Source organism: Myotis nattereri (genome assembly GCF_964212035.1).
Source record: "Myotis nattereri genome assembly, chromosome: 1".
Lineage (NCBI taxonomy): Eukaryota > Metazoa > Chordata > Mammalia > Chiroptera > Vespertilionidae > Myotis > Myotis nattereri.
This window is the reverse complement of record NC_138075.1, coordinates 215,366,610-215,384,227: the sequence shown is the minus strand read 5'-3', so window position 1 is coordinate 215,384,227 and position 17,618 is coordinate 215,366,610. Positions and strand designations below refer to the sequence as shown.

Here is a 17,618-nt window from a genome sequence, read left to right as displayed (position 1 = left end):
CATCGGGAACTCATGCATGCCCTGCTGCTGGATGTGTTTTAAAGGGAGACTGAACAAGCATCCTATCTAATAAAAGAGAAACATGGTAATTAGCGTACGACCACTACCCTTCCCATTGGCTAATCAGGGAGATATGCAAATTAACTGCCAGACAAGATGGCGGCCGGCAGCCAGGCAGCTTGAAACTAACATGAAGCTTGCTTGCTTCAGTGACGGAGGAAACCAATGTTCCCCGCCTGCCTTGCCGGCCTCTGAGCCTACAGTTTGAAACATTGTAACAAATATAGAAGCTAAACAAAACCCCAGAAACCTGCTTTCAGCCAGCCGGGATCTCAGAGCTGGAGTTATACATTGTTTCGATTATAGAACCCAAACAAACCAGATACCTGCTTTCAGCAGCAGAGGCCTCAGAGCTGGAGCCAGAGCTAAAGCTGGCCCAGAATAAAAAAAAAAGAAAAAAAGGAGCAGTTGGGAGCTTCAGCCCTCAGCCCCTCACCCAGACTGGCCAGGCACCCCAGTGGGGACCCCACCCTGAAGGGTGTGTGACCAGCTGCAAACAGCTATCATCCCCTCACCCAGGCTGGCCAGGCACCCCAGTGGGGACCCCCACACTGATCCAGGACACCCTTCAGGGCAAACCAGCCGGCACACACCCGTGCACCAGGCCTCTATCCTATATAGTAAAAGGGTAATATACCTCCCAGCACCGGGATCAGTGGAGCCGCGAGGCCTCCCAGCACCGGGATCAGCGGAGCCGCGAGGCCTCCCAGCACCGGGATCAGCGGAGCCTAGAGGCCTCCCAGCACCGGGATCAGCGTGACAGGGGGCAGCGCCAAAACCCCCTGATCGCCCTGCAGCTCTGTGTGTGACAGGGTGCGGCGCCCCAACCCCCTGATCGGCCCTGCTCTGTGTGTGACAGGGTAGAGGCATAACCTCCCCATCAGCCCTGCCCTGAGTGTGAGAGTGGCGGTGCCCCAACCCCCTGATCGGCCCTGCTCTGTGGGTGATAGAGGGCGGCGCCCCAACCCCCTGATCCGCCCTGCTCTGTGTGTGACAGGAGGCGGTGCCCCAACTCCCCTATTGGCCCTACTCTGTGAGTGACAGGGGGGAGCTCCTCAACCCTCTGATGGGCCCTGCTCTGTGCGTGACAGGGGTCAACGCCCCAACCCCCGATTGGCCCTGCTCTGTGCGTGACAGGGTACAGAGCCCCAACCCCCCTGATGGGCCCTGCTCTGTGTGTGACAGGGCAGCGCCCCAACCCCCTGATTGGCCCTGCTCTGTACATGACAGGGGGTGGCGCCGCAACTTCCCCATCGACCCTGCCTTGAGTGTGACGGGGCGGTGCCCCAACCCCCCAATCGGCCCTACCCTGAGCGTGACTGAGGGTGGCATCGCAACCTCCCAATCTGCCCTGCTCGGTGCATGACAGGGGGCAGTGCCCCAACTCCCCAATCGGTCCTGCTCTGAGCCTGACCAAGGGCTGCACTAGGGATTGGGCCTGCCCTCTGCCACCCAGGAGCAGGCCTAAGCCAGCAGGGCGTTATCTCCCAAGGGGTCCCAGACTGCGAGAGGGCACAGGCCAGGCTGAGGAACCCACCCTTCCTCCCGAGTGCACAAATTTTTGTACACCAGGCCTCTAGTGTATTATAACTCACTTTAGATGACCTCAGAAGGCCCTGCCTCTGAGCATGTCGATGATTAAAGCATTTCTATACTATTTTTCAAAACAGTAAACTTCTCAGCTTTCTCCTGTACTGTTTTTGCAACCTGACTTGGTACAGTGATAGATATTCAATGGTGTGTATATTGCAGAACTTCTGTTTTGAACCTAAGTTGTACAAATTCTGATTTTTCACTTACAATGTGACAAGATGTTTAGCACACCAAGTTAGGCTTTGAGTATTTCTCTGAAGTGGATCTCATTTACTTGTGTATAATTCTTGCCAAAGATTACACTGAATTTGTACTATATTCCTGCCAATACTTTTTCTAAACCACATTCTACGATAAAAATTTTTGATAAGTTTACAGAGGAATGTATCTATACAAGGGTACCTTGGAATGCTCCCTTTTCTTTTAACAGATTGTACTCAAATTTACAGGATAAATTTGTTTCAGGAAGGATATAATCTATTCACTTTCTGAGACCATATAATTAGTTCTTTAACTTAGTTCTGAGAACTGCCTTCTATTTTTTCCCTGTTTTTGTAGTACATATTCAAAGTTTTAATTTTTCAACGTCATCAATAGAAAATTAACTGGATATATATTGCAAACCTCTAGTTTGCTATTTTAAAGATATTAAAAAGCATTTATTTTTGTTAGTTACCATCACTAAGTTTTTCTGACATTCATGAACAAAGTAGAAATAAAAAATAGGAAAACTTTCTATTTTCAGTTTTAATCCTCTAAAGTTCACCTAATAATTCAGTGGGCATACTAATTGAAAAGAAATACTTTTTTTTTTTTTTAGGTGTAATCCCTTTTCATGGATTTTCAATGTATGGTAAGTTGGGCTTAAAAATATTCACTGTTTATTACACTTTAGAAAATTAAACATGAAGATCACACTTTATAGCACATCACCACACACAAGTGATCGCGAACATTTTAAACATTGAGTTTCGTATTTGTTTATATGTCCAATGGAAAAAAAAATGTCGTCATAATTGCTCAGATGGTGATTGCTTGACAAACTAGAATTAAAACAAACTGAGACTCACAGACACAGACAACAGAATGGTGGTTACCAGAGGGAAGGAGGGCAGTAAAGGATAAAGAGGGCCAAATATATGGTGACAGAAGATTGTTGTCCCCACTATTGCTGCCCCCAACCTTTAAGCTAAGCAGAAATACCTTAATGCTTTACTTTTGTAAAAAGAATCAGCAGTAAATTAATACTTTTCTTTGTAAAAAGGCCCTCAGTCCAATATCAGATAATCATGGTGAATGATGTAACACAAAACGTTGAAAACTAGCCTTCAGTGAAACGGAGCCAAGGGGCCTAGGACCTTTGCCTTATGCTCTCCTTGGTGGTGTGGCTGGGGTGACTGGTGCTGTAATGTAGTGTTGCTGTGCACACCAGTAGGCTGGGGAAATTGTGGATTATAAGGCGCTCTGCTTTATCTCTGATAAATATGTGAGGAATGTAAAATAGAAAACCTACAAAGGTTAAGGACATAAATTTTACTTCAAATAATAAAAAATGCTAGCCCTTTTGTCCTATTTTAATAATTTCAGCTGTAAGCTTGTACTTGAATGATTTGGATGCAAATTAATGATGTCAGAAAGTTTAAATCTTCTAACACTTCTCAGAGCACAAAATGCATCAACTCCTGATTGTTCACATTTCTAGTCATTGAAATAGTCTAAGGTTTATACACACAGGGAGAAAATGTTTGCTAAGGAAATAGATGATGCTATAGAGTTTAAGTATACTACTTTAGAAAAATATGTTAAGCATCCACAAATATTTGAGCCGCAGCCACTTATTTAGTTAGAACCAGTAGAATAGAATAATCAAAATTCATCCCCCCTCAGGAACTCTAGTTAGTCCCTTACCACTTCAGTTTTAGTTACTGTCTTTCTTTCAGATTATAATATGTATGTCTTTTAAAATTTGATTAAAACTTTCCTCTAATTTAAACTTGTCTATGAATGAATATTACTATAAGAGATGGGCTTACTCTTTCATTTTCATGAGTTTATCTTTTAAATTTTAGTAGTTCTGCAATATTACCAGTGATTTTTTTTATTCTTTCAGTTGCACCACTTTGTTTTCTATACAATGAACCTTCCAAATTGTATCAGATATTCCGTGAGATGTATGTGCGTTTTTTCTTCAGACTTCATTCCATCTCTTCTCATCCTTCTGTAAGTTCATAAAAAACTGGGTCAAATCAGACTCTAATCTGTTTTTTATTCAAGAAAAAGTCTCTTACTCAATTAAACTATAAAACAACAAATTTTCACTTCTGATGTCACCAACAAGGTTCTATCAAATAAACAAAAGAGAAGAAGAAACCGATATTTAAATATTTTGGTAATAATTAAAATGGGAAAAGTCCTTTATCAATTGCATTTAAATGATCTTTTCTGTGTTAAAAGAAAAACATAGAAATGTCTGTATTATCCTCTTTGGCAAAAATGCCCACCTTTCTTGAAGACTGATTTCCTCACCTGTGGAGTGAGGTTCACCTAGGGAATTGTGTTTCTGTAGCCTGCAGAGCTGCAGCGAAGCCGACAGAGCACCGGGTGGCACTGGCTCATGGCAGGTGTCCAATAAATGCCGCTGTTTTTATTGCTATGATTATCGTCATCACCTCTTCTTTGTTGTTAATGAAAATCAAAAAATGTATTTGTCACTTATTTTTCAGTTTCATGTTTGGCTAATTCTCAGTTATCATACTAGATCTTTTTCTTGTATTTATTCAATAGGGAGCTCCTTTGGCCTCAGTATGAAAATCAAGGAGAAGCAGATTGGGCATTGAACATTTTTACCTGTCTTATTTTGGCCGGTCCTTTGTTGTATTTTCTCCCTGCTATGAGCCTGAGTAAAAGCAGTGCTTATTTTCAGTTCCACTTTTTCCCACCTCTGGGCCTGTTTTGAACAACTTGACTTACTCTCCGGAAGAAACATTAGATTGGAATGTGTCGGGGCTACCAAATTTCCCCAAAGAGGCAACCATCACCACTGCTAAACTACATGGTTGTCCTTTATCCCCCCAGCAAACTCTGTATTCTTATCCCCTTCCTCCACCTCCAGTTTGCTCTCATGCATCACTAGTGACAGCTGGCAAATAACAGAAACCAGGGCGTCACCGATGCACAAAGGAGGCACCACCAGTTACCCTGGTTTCTTCTCTCTGAGACACCTTGACTTAGCGCTTATCTTACGTGAATGCTTAATCTAGAATCCTCTGAAATATATGAAGAATTCTCTTTTCTAATGCTTCATTCTTAGCATCAGATTTCTTACACTCAGATTCTATACCGTTTTATGCTTCAGAGTTTTGACCTGGCTGCTCAGTACACACCCATGGGTTTTCCCCTGCAGAGCTCCGAAGCTCAACACTGAGCCGAGCCGTCTGGGTATTCCTCTGTCTCCACACTGACCCGGAGGTGTCCTTTTTCAGCTAATTGATTGGGCCAGCCCTGCCTCTGCCCTTTCTTTATTCCATGAAATGAAGACTTCGAAGTGGCCGGCTCCTTTTCTGGCTTGCAGCTAGACTGAACTATTTGGAACCATTACAGCCCTTTTTCTTTAGAAATTCAAAAAGAGGATTAAAAGTTCCTTACCAAAATCAACCCTGAGGAATGCTGAGCTGCAAGAAAGACTTTATTCAGAGTTGTCAAGTAAAAAATGCACTTGCAAAACCATCTGCTTAAATTGGTTACTTCCCGTACTCTACAAATAATGCCCTTTTAAGAAAGTAGATTTCAGTAAAAAAATAATCTTTATATGAAATAAAAAATCTTGTTTGATAACTTTCTGGTGCAAATCTCAAGCAATCAGCAGTCAGTCTTTCCCTGTGGATGGATTTCAAAGAAAGTAGAAAAAATCAGGAAATTCTTTCCCTGATGGGTGAGGCAGCTGGCAGGGAAGAGCTGTGTGGGGGGAGAAAGTAAAGGGTGTGGCCGTGGCACCAGAGAAATACCTGGAAACTGGCATGCTTCCAGAAAAAACTAATTTGCTGGGCCTAAGTGATAATGCATGGCTTACAAAGTGGCAGCTTTTCTATAAAATGATGTTTTCTTTGGACTCTGAATATTACATACCAAGTTATGTGGGGAACCTATTGTGTTAAAAGGAGGCTCCATTGCATATCTATAAGAGTAGGTTTCCGTAAAGAGGGATAAAATGTATCTTTAAATACAATGTTGGAAATCATTAGTGTATGTCCTGTTTTTGACTCTTAAACAATATAAAGAATATGTTGACAAAAATATTTATGTTGATACTGGTTTTCTCATTTTCATTTGAATAATTTATCAGCAGAGTTAATTTTTAAATACTAAAATATGTATTCCTCTTGTGACTTATTATTGTTTGCAGGGTATTGTGTCACTCTGTTTGCTATTTGAGACTCTTCTTCAAACTTACCTCCCCCAACTCTTTTATCATCTACGAGAAATTGGGGCTCAACCGTGAGTATTTTTCTCTCCTAATTGAAGAATAGATTAGTTGACATTAGAAGGTTCCTTTTCATCATTGTAAATCACTTGCAAAGATGCAGTAATTTTTCAGAGAAATTAAACTAACAATTTTTCCCTATAAAACAATTTATGAAGTAGTAAATTGTAAGTCTGCATTGTACCAAAAATTCTTGGAAGGATTATTTGCTAGGATTTTTGTGCCTGGTACAAGAATCACTAAAATGAACTAATTTCTATTCCTAATGAAAGGTGTTGGCCAAAACTAAAGCAAAAGTTTATGGAGCAAATACTCCCTGAGAAATGTGATAATACTAAAATTAAGTCAGTTCAGGCTAAATTGATCAGAGAGCACTTTATGAGAGCTATGTAAGTTTAAAATTTGCTGTCTTGTTAAAGGAAACTAAGTCAGTTACCTATCAATGGTTGTACACTGTGATTTTTCCTTCCAAGAGTTGGAATATTTGTTCATATTTCTCAATATGAGTTATCAGTGAATATGCAGGATATCTCTGTACCTAAATTTTATTGGTCCTCTTCTCTCTCTCTCTCTCTCTCTCTCTCTCTCTCTCTCTCTCTCTCTCTCTCTCTCTTTTAAATAACAGTGTATATAAGGCAACAGAAATTTCTAAATGACTTTACAATGTTTTGTTAACTATATTCTCTGTGCAACTATTTCCCCCTATTCAAGAGGGCATATTTGAAAGGAGCATTAACTCTCTGAGGCCACAAAAGGCATTAATGAGAAATGGGACAGTTTAGTGTTTATCTTCTCCGCGCTTAAATCCACAGCAGATGGATGGATGAGTGGGTGGGTTTAAGAGACAGACCCAGATTCAAATTCTAACTCTGCTAAATTATATAATCCTGGTAAAGTTATTTAAATTATCTAAGTCTCAATTTCTTTCTTTAAATCAAGATAGTTTAAATTCCTCATTTTTTAAATCAAGAGAATTTTTACCTCATGCAGTTGTTTCATGATTGAATGATTAGATAGCTAGCTCGCTAGCTAAATAGATAGATAATATATAGATCTCTTTCTTTGTCTCTCTATTTTTTTCTATAAAGCACCATTGAATTTCAGACTTCTTAGATCTTAGGACTGCCATTTATAAAAACAACATCTCATATCATACATTGATAATACTAAGTTGATATTCTTTCCTTGATAGCCATTAAAAAACAGGAATCTGTTAATGATAAAGATTATAAAACAAGAATGTGATAGAAATATTGTATATTGAATATAACTAGACTTTACTAGAATGAAGACAGTTGATTGCTAGAAACTAAAATTCTGATATTTGATATTTTTTCTAGCCTATTTATACACTTTAATCATTAAAAGTAAATTTATTTTAGTGACTTCGGATAAACATTAAAATACTTATGCAGGAAAAAGTATAAAAATTCATTTGTCAAGCTAGAAATAAATTTTTTAAAGGCTTTCATGAATTAAAACTGATAGTGTTGGAAGGTTTTTAATTCAGTATTTAATGTCTTTAATAGATATAGAACTATTCAAGTTACCTATTTTTTCTTGATTAAGCTTTGGTATTTGGTTCATTTTATCTGTTATCTTATTTATGGACATAAAGTGACTTATAATATTCCCTAATTATTCCCAATTAGCCTTTTGGTATCTATAGACTAAGAGTGACTTCACCTCTCCCAATCCTGAGATTGATATTTATGTCTTCTCTCTCTTTTTTATCCTGCCTAGAGCAGTGGTTCTCAACCTTCTGGCCCTTTAAATACAGTTCCTCATCTTGTGACCCCAACCATAAAATTATTTTTCTTGCTACTTCATAACTGTAATTTTGCTACTGTTATGAATCATAATGTAAATATCTGATATGCAGGATGGTCTTAGGCGACCTCTGTGAAAGGGTTGTTCAACCCCCAAAGGGGTCGCAACCCACAGGTTGAGAACCGCTGGCCTAGAGGTTTATTAATTTTATTATTTTTTGAAAGAGCCGGTTTTGGGTTTTATTGATTTTCTCTATTGTTTTTCTGCTTTAAATATCATAGCACACGCTCTTCTACTTATTATTTTCTTCCTTATGGTTGCTTTAGGTTTATTTTGCTCTTGCCTTGCTACTTGTTTAAGATGAAAGTTAGAGCAGTGGTTTGAGAGCTTTTTTCTTTTCTAATAATGTTATCAGTTGCCCTCAAAAGACTGCTTTACCTCTGTCCAACAAATTTTTGTGCTTTCATTGTCATTTAATTCAAAATATTTCTTAATTTCTCTTGTGACTTTCTCTTTGACTATGGGTTATATAGAGTGTGTTGTTTAATTTCAAAATATTTATAAAAATCTATCATCTTTTTATTGACCAGAGGCCCGGTGCACAAAGTTCGTGCACGGGGGTGGGGGGGGCGGGGGCAGGGTGTCCTTCAGCCCGACCTGCACCCTCTAGCAGTCGGACATCCTCTTGCAGTCTGGGACCCCTTGCTCTTACAGCTCAGCTTGCTGCTCCTGAGCACTGCCTGGCTTCTGGCTGAGCGGTGTTCCCCCTGTGGGAGCACACTGACCACCAGAGGGCAGCTCCTGCATTGAGCATCTGCCCCCTGATGGTCAGTGTGCATCATAGTGACTGGTCATTCTGGTAGTTCCGCCGTAATGGTCGCTTAGGCTTTTATTGTATAGACTAGAGACCTGGTGCACTAATTCATGCACGGATGGGGTCCAGTCAGCGGGGGGCGGGGGGCGGGGCTGTAAGTGGTTGGCCAGCCGGCCCCGCCCCCGATCGGGTTGGGGGGGGGGCGATCAGGGTCAGGGCGGGCTGGGGGGAGGGAAGAACACAATGTGGTAGTTCTAATAAGATGCTATGAGAGATCCAGTAAAATGAGATTAGTTGAAGTTAATAATTTAGACTTAAAAATCAAATGAATTTTAAAATTTTAAATATCCAGTGGCCAGAAGTTTCTTTGGTATCTCTAAAGAGTATTTTAAAACCAACCAAAACACCTAATTTGTCAATATTATTTTGTACTTTGTATTTTATTCTGTTAGAACAATAGTTTTCTCTTTCATATTGAGAAATTTCTGAAACTTTGGGTCTTTTTCAGTCTTACAAGAATTAATATGACACCAACAAAGACAATATCTGGGTCCCTTTCTCTTGCTTTAAGAAAATAGCACAGATATTTACCTACATAATAGTATAACAGTTCCATCAAAGAGTTTGTCTAGCACCTCTCAGGGGCAGAAAAATGAGGTTTATATAGTAATGGATAGTACAGAAGGGATCAAGCCAAAGAGTTCATTTCCTGATTCCAGAGATAAATTGTTGTAACATAACCTGCTTATAAATAGTGGGCTCTCATCCTCTTAGGGTGTTTTTTTTTTTGCGTGGGGGGGGTGGGGGTGGTGGTGGAATTTAACTGTGTTTTCTGGTCGATCTTTCAGAGTTCTGACAACCCTTCCTCTTTAAAATGAAGTGTTTGAAATTAGAAATCTATTTCTCAATTCCCTTATAACTTTAAAACTATTTTTCTTTGTCTTTAACAATTTCTTTTATTCATCCTATGTAGCCATTTGACTGAGATGTAGGAGTGTAATTTATTGAGTAGGAAAATTATGCAGCTATCAAGCACCCTTTCAAGTATTTTGAAAAAAAAAAAATTCCAATGATCATGGCTTGCCTGAAACTGTCAATACTCCAAGATCAATTCACTGATAGCTAATTAGTACATACCCTGAAAAATAGAAGGTAGACATGAGTCTTCGAAAGGCTGAACTGTAGCACAAAGGAGGATCAAGCAGATATAATTCTTCCTCTCAATACTTTGAGACCAATCATTTTAAGACTCGTGGTGTTATAAATGCCCAGGCGATTTCTAAGATTCATTTAACAACAGAAGTGGTTGGGCTCTTCTAACCTTTTGTAAGATAGCGCCTTTTCGAAAGAAAGGAAAAAAACCACTGGTAAAATTTTTTTTTTTCTTTGCTTACAGACTTCGCATATCATTTAAATGGATGGTTCGAGCTTTCTCCGGATACTTAGCTACAGATCAACTCTTGCTTTTGTGGGATAGAATCCTAGGATACAACTCTCTAGAAATTCTTGCTGGTAAGAGGAAGTGCTTATTTGTAAAATACATGCTGTTTCTATAGTAAAGCCCCTTTCCTTTCTAACATTCACCATCTGTCATTCGAGTTTAAGTCTACACTTATCTGTCATTGTTAATTCATGGAAGGCAGGTACTGAGGTTCTGTGATCTAGATACTTCTGTGTAACTGCCCAACACCAGTCTGTTCCTAGTCTTTCTTTTTGGCTCCCAGGAAAGTCCGTTTCTCCCCCTCCACCACTATCAGTCCAACCAGGGCTTACCGCCTCAGCGCCTGGCAGACCTGTGCAGCAGTGTAGGTACACACTCCACCCTGGATTCCTCTGACTGTCTCAGTGTTGTTCTGTGCTCCATCTCAACTCCGGCCTGAAATCCTAACTGACACTGAGCATCCCCGCGCTTCTGGACTTCACCTTACACTGAATTCAAAACCTTTTCCTTTTTGCTAATGGTCTCTGACTCCTGCCCTGGTGGCAGAATTTCCTTTTAGGTATTCTCTTAAACCAAAAATATTTTATGGTTTTTGTTTTTTTTCAGGAAGTCAGATTCACCTCTCATTTAATAATTTAGCAGTTCTTACCACAGATATTACACAAGGCAGCTGTGTAACACACAGAGCACAGATTCTTACTGATTATATTATTTTGCTTCTCTTGTACAAAGTAGACTCAGTTATTTTTATCATTGGTATTATCAGAAAATTCAAATAAATTTTACAAGGTTTTTATAACAAAGGATGGAAAGCAGAAAAGTAGGCGGAGTATTGGGTCCAACCTTCTCCAGGTGTGTGATATTGAATAAACTATTTAACCTGTGTAAGCCTTTGTTTCCGTATCTTATATCGCTAGTATAGTAAGACACCTTTCTGGGCTACTGTGGAAATAATGCTTAAGTGAAGATGTTTTTCTTGTCAAAGATTCTCTAGGGACCATATTAACATATTATTGACTGCTGAGAGGTCTAGAGTAATTGGGTGGCATTTTGAAAAGGAAAATTAGAGTAATAATAAAATGTCATAAGGAGAAATATCACCCCGGTGTATTCAGAGATATCACTTACTGATGTTTCCTATCTCAATGGTTTTTAAAGCCCATCTAAATATGAGTAGGAAAGAATGGTCTGCCCTCGTCTCCTTTGGCTGAATGAAGGGACACATATAAACTAAAGATAGAAGAGGTCTCAGAAGTCCTCAGGTATCACCTCTTTCACGCGTTTCTCTCCGGCAGTCCTCATCCCCTGAACACTTTGGTGCAGGGTAGTCCCTGTCTTACCAGGTCGCCCATTTCATTTCTGGATGATACGACTTGCTAAAATGTACAACCAGTAAACCAGGGTCATCGGCATGGTTTTTCTTCTCTCAGAAACCCCTCCTTTCCCCAAAGTCTTCTGTTTTCCGGCTAAATGGACTTGTTTTCTGCTCCCCTTGCTCAGGCATCAGGATTTTAGTCTTTCCACCAAATAACTCTCCTCAGTTTGGGTCCTAAGTTTGGAAAGTATTGTATATAGCTTTTTGTCTCATTTCAAAAAGATATTAGAGTGTGTTAATGAAAGGGGTTCAGTATAAGAAAGTACTCTCTAATAATTAGGACTTTCCAAAAGTAGAATGGGCTTTTTAATTGTCACCTGAAGGGTTGAAATTTCTACTATGAAAGAAATGCTGAATTAGAAGGCCTTCAAGGTCTCTTCCAATTTAAATTTTCTCTTTTTGTGACTTATCGCCCTTCAGGAAGCTGAAGTAAAAGCGGCATAAATTAATATTGCATACTGCATTTGCTCTAAGCAGGCACATGCTATGAACTCAGTACCTTAAGTAAAAAGTTACTGATGAATAGGTAGAAATTCAGTCCACACTGTTGGAGCCATCTACTCTTCCTGCGTGGTTTTTAAAAATCAACAGGGAAGAATTATAGACCATGTAGAGTGGCACTAGACTGAGGGGTGCTCCCACCATGGAATGCCAATCAAGAGCCACAGAGCAGATAATTTCAGGTAGATGGATCAAATTAATTTTGATTATTTAAAATATTTTCTTATTTTTTTTGTTATGAATATTTGGGATCCACCTTTTTTTTCTCAAATGAGTTATTAAATATAGTCCTTAGAAATATTTTAGTAAGTTAATACTTACTAAAGTATTTAGTAAGTAAATACTTACTGGCTTTAGTTGTGAATTAATTAGAGCCTTTTGTAGAACAGTTTAAAGCAAAGGTGCCTTAATGTTCATGATAGAATTGCTTAAAATTACAGTAATGAGAATAGTTTAAAAGACCAAAGTAAATATTAGCATTTCTGTATATCAGATGAAACATGATTTCAGTTGAAAACACCCTAAAGTATAGACCTTTTCTCCCGGGCAAACAAAGCCGTGCTGTGGAAGGGCTGGGCAGAGCAAACAAGAGCAGGCAGGGAGGAACTCCTGTGATGCGACACCAAGATAAATAAAGGTTATGAGCACATGAGCATTCTGGGTGCTAAGGTCACTTACTTAGTGACCTGCGCTTTCTTCCCTCCTCTGCATTTGGAAAAACAATTTCCCGCCATGCAAACTCTTTCCTGTACAGCAGATCTGACCCTCCTGCCAAGCTCTCACTGACTGTTAAATTATGCACAGAAGGGGAAGGCATGCTCACACGCCTTAGCTTCTGAATGTCTTCCTGGTCAAACATGGTTCCAGGTACTGGGAAACCATAAAGACGTTGCTGGTCCACGTACCTGGTTTTCTTTGATATTCTTGTAAACAAAGAAGCTCAGTGACTTTACAGTACTGAATAAGTTGATACTGCTAACCCGCATGTCAGTAATGTCATCACATGGTGATTAGATGCTCTGGCCAGAGCCCAGGTGTATTCAGGCTACTGTTTTATATCTGTGTGATTTAAACAGTCACCCAAACTCACTGTGCTTCGGGTTCCACATTAGTAAAATGGGGCAATAGTAGTATTTTACTCATAGAGTTAGTGTAATAATTAATTACTATTGTCATTATTCCCATAGTAAAAATCTGTGTGTGTGTGTGTGTGTGTGTGTGTGTGTGTATTCTAGCTATGCAATGTACTTAGGAACCAGTCTTCCAATAATTTTGTAGATTTCTTTTTTTTTTTATTGCTTAAAGTATTACAAAGAGTATTACATGTGTCTCCTTTTTTTTCCCTGCATTTGACAATCCCCTGGCCTCCCCTATCCCCCAGTGTCTTAGGTCCATTGGTTATGCTTATATGCATGCATACAAATCCTTCAGTTGATCTCTTACCCCGCCCCCTCCTCCCCCCCCCACCCTCCCCGGCCTTCCTCCTGTAGTTTGACAGTCTGTTCGAGGCAGTTCTGCCTCTGTATCTATTATTGTTCAAAAGTTTATAATGGTCTCTATTATCCATGAATGAGTGAGATCATGTGGTATTTTTCCTTCATTGACTGGCTTATTTTACTTAGCATAATGCTCTCCAGTTCCATCCATGCTGTTGCAAATGGTAAGATTTCCTTCTTTTTTACAGCAGCATAGTATTCCATCGTGTAGATATACCACAGTTTTCTAATCCATTCATCTACAGATGGGCACTTAGGCTGTTTCCAACATTTATAGGGAACTCATACAACTCAACAAAAGGAAGATAAACAATCCAATCAAAAAATGGGCAAAGGATCTAAATAGACACCTTTTAAAAGAGGACATTCAGAAAGCCAAGAGACATATGAAAACATGCTCAAAGTCGCTAATCATCCGAGAGATGCAAATCAAAACAACAATGAGGTACCATCTCACACCTGTCAGACTGGCTATCATCAACAAATCCACAAACGACAAGTGCTGGAGAGGATGTGGAGAAAAAGGAACACTTGTGCACTGCTGGTGGGAATGCAGACTGGTGCAGCCACTATGGAAGACAGTATGGAGTTTCCTCAAAAAACTAAAAATGGAACTCCCATTTGACCCTGTGATCCCACTTCTAGGAATATATCCCAAGAAACCAGAAACACCAATCAGAAAGGATATATGCACCCCTATGTTCATAGCAGCACAATTCACCATAATTTTGTAGATTTCATTTCCTAAACTTCAGTACTTGTTGGACAGTGAATGCATTACCACCACAGGTGATGGAATAAACAAGTGCGAGGGAGAAGTCAAGTATCATCTCCAGGGAGTACTGTCTCCTTATCGGGTTGCCTTCCTCTTCCACGGGCCCTTCCCTTGTTCATGATGACTCATTCTCTCACATGGAGTTCTATGGGAGGTTACATAAGAAGTGGTGCATGTTAGCATTGCTCGTTTTTCGTATGCTTATGTTTAATGAAAACAAAAACCCAAAGGTTGTTTTCTATTCAAAGTAGAACATTAACCTTCAAGATGTCCTATAATGGTTTTTTCAGTTTCAGCTTTTTCCTGTAGCCAATTGCAGGCTCAGCCTCCCAGCAGCTCTCCCCATAGGCATGCCCATTTGTGACCTAAGAAAGTGCAATGCTCAGTATAACAATATGAATACAACAAAACATTGTAAAGATACTTTTAAGAAAAGGTGTTATTGCCACATTTTGATCATGATGCCGCCTCAGTACATATGAAACACGATGTGATACATTAAAAAATCCAGTCTCCTTGTAACTTTTTAGAAGCCTCTCGATTGCATTAGTAAGAAACACCTGCATCCAAATAAACCTTCATTTACAAGACAGTCATTAGATCTTCATGCCATTTAAAAGCTGTTATAATTTAAGTTGTAAGTATGAAAGAAGCAATTTATAAAATGGCTTTTTAGGGCCTTTGACTATTTCTTTTCCCCCAAACTGTGAGATAACAGTTTATCAGCCACCAGGCACTGTTCTCCAGAGACAATCTCAGGAGATTCATCGCAGGACCTTCGCTCAGGGCAGGCGTGTGCTTGTGCAAAGCGCCCTTTCTGAGCTCTCGTGCTGGGTTGTGGGCACAGCAGTAGACTGGTGGGGCTGATGAGTGGCCAGCAGTTGAAATAGTGTGCATTCTCTTCCAGTCCTGGCAGCTGCCGTATTTGCCTTCCGAGCAGTCAACCTGATGGAGGTGACATCACTGGCTGCAGCTGAAGTAAGGATAAGTTTCACTCTGAAGGGATGGAAATAGCTCCTGAGGGCCTGCCAGCCTCGGGCACTCAAATCTCAGATGCCTGAGACACACTTTACTCATAGCCTAGTTTTTTTAACGTGGGTAAAACCTGTAAGTTCTGAGCTAAGTAGTATTAGGTATTCAAAATTTCTTAATGACTTGAAAATAACCTTGTGAGAGAGTCATAAACAAGATTATTGTAGAAAGCCATTGTAATCATTATGGGAAACATAATATACTATTGGGTCTTATGTTGTGTTTCCTTAGTAGTGTTTACATCCATGTGTGAAGTTCATAAAACAAAGAAAAACTAGCTGAGATAGTTAAAGGGCATGTGTTTGGACGATATACTAATGATAAATGAGCTTTCTTGGTTGTTTTTAATTGTGAGTTAATTACTTAAAGCTGGTTTCTTTTCAATAGTATACCTGAAACATGGTTAAACAGTGGCTTGCCATATTACTCTATTTGTTATACGTTTTATCCTTAAAATAGCCGCCTACATTCTTTGTTTAAAGGGAAGAGGATGTTTATGCATCTTGCAACTGAATAAACATTAGTCCCATCTCGAAATTATTTCCTGAAGTCAGTTACTTCTTATACTACTACAACAGAATGAGGAATCCTAATGTACGTTTATTTATAGAAGCAAGTTGAAATGTTAGACCTCTTATAAACTCATGCTACCTTGTATATTTGAAGAAGGCTCAAGGCTAAAGTCCATGCTAGCATTTTGCACATGTTCTAACATTAAGCTACACAGAAAAGAAAAGGACCATTGTAGCTTTATTACAGAGGTTAGGACACATCTGGAGAATTTAGAGGGTGCGTCGATGCCAGCATAACATTGTGATGGCGTTTCTGTTGCCCCTTATTTCATAGGCTTCTCTTTGCTGATGAGAATACTGACAGTAATAATTCTTTTTGTTTTTTTGTTTCAGGCAGTTCTTGCTGACCTTTCTACTTTAAAAGTTATGCCTCTTCTTCAGATTTTTTTGTTTGCTACTGTCACCTGATCTTCTTCAAGGTCACTGACAACACATAAAGTTTTTCATTAGAAGCTAATCATGAACTATGCAAACTGCATAAAACCAAAATCCAATAACGATCATGTTCCCTCCTCAGTTAAACAAACCTAAGTCATTTTTTGCTTTTTGAAAAAAGAACTCAGCACACCAAATATTGCACTGCATGCTGCTGATTTTCAAGAGAGAAGCAACAGACTGAACTTCTGGCGACTTGAGCGTTCTATAGATACAATCCTGACCTGTAAAAAGCATGCGACAACATATGCAATAAGAACTAAAGATGCTGTAATAAACTTGAAGAGGTAATGCAGCCTCTGGGACAATTCTCTTATGTCAGTTTGTAAATTTATCTCTAGATAATGTATTGTTTTATCTTATAAATTGCTCTTCACTCAGAACCGGGGGCGGGGTAGGATGTGGGAAGACTTGAAAAAGATAACGCTTTTAAGTAGAAATTCACATGTGCTTTGGTGTTTTTAACAATGTTCCTTTCCCCAGAGATTTTCTAGATCTCTCTCCACTTTATTTCTCACTTAATGTTTTGTACTAGGGGAGGTCAAATACAGTTGTGTCCACCTGCCAGTATTGTATTCATTATTTCCTGGGGTGGGGGAGAAAGTCAAAATTATGACATGATCTGTTCAAACTTCTCAACCTTCCATATCACGGCGATTAGAAGACGACACTGCTGAGGCCTGTTGCCAGATTCTGTTACTTTGGAGGATACCTAAGGATTCAATGGAGGGAATGAAATATCAAAACCATATTCGCTTTTGCTGATGGTTGGTTTAATGAGATTTACTTCTAGGGAGGAGCAGCTGCAAGACCAGCAATAGATACTAGACATTCCTTCCAGAACTGACGTCATGCAAGGCTCAATCTTATGTTGGTCTTTATTATAAGTGGAGGGTCTTATTATATATTACTTCCCAAAGGCCCACCATTTCTGTAATTTGGAATAATAGTATGAAAAAAAGAAGTCCAAAACAATTCTTTTGATTTTAGGCTCAAATTCAAGATGCTGATCATTTTAACAAAACTCTAAATCAATATAGTGGAACCTTGTTTCTCGAACCATTTGCTTCTCAACCCGGCATCCCTTTCATGCTGATACTGTATGGTCAGTCACACATCTCTCGGGTGACAAGCAAAAGAGAGAATGCACGAATGAGTCAGTTTACCACTGTTAAAATCTCAGGATATTGTGCTGTGAATATTTTGGGGGGTTTTTTTTTGGCTTTTGTTGCTGCTCATATTATTATTAAATTTCATTTTTTACTGTACATTTC

General features: G+C 39.4%; 1 protein-coding gene across 1 annotated transcript in view; it reads left to right on the top strand.

Moving 5' to 3' along the window:
- TBC1D19 (TBC1 domain family member 19) overlaps positions 1-16,911 on the top strand; it is a 113,955-nt gene extending 97,044 nt beyond the window's left edge. The window contains exons 16-21 of the mRNA XM_081101976.1: positions 2,474-2,506; positions 3,764-3,873; positions 6,056-6,147; positions 10,114-10,229; positions 15,213-15,283; positions 16,243-16,911. Coding sequence (XP_080958102.1) covers positions 2,474-2,506; positions 3,764-3,873; positions 6,056-6,147; positions 10,114-10,229; positions 15,213-15,283; positions 16,243-16,317 — 497 coding nt within the window. The 3' untranslated portion in view covers positions 16,318-16,911. The remainder of the gene's footprint in view (positions 1-2,473; positions 2,507-3,763; positions 3,874-6,055; positions 6,148-10,113; positions 10,230-15,212; positions 15,284-16,242) is intronic.
- Positions 16,912-17,618: the final 707 nt, after the last annotated feature.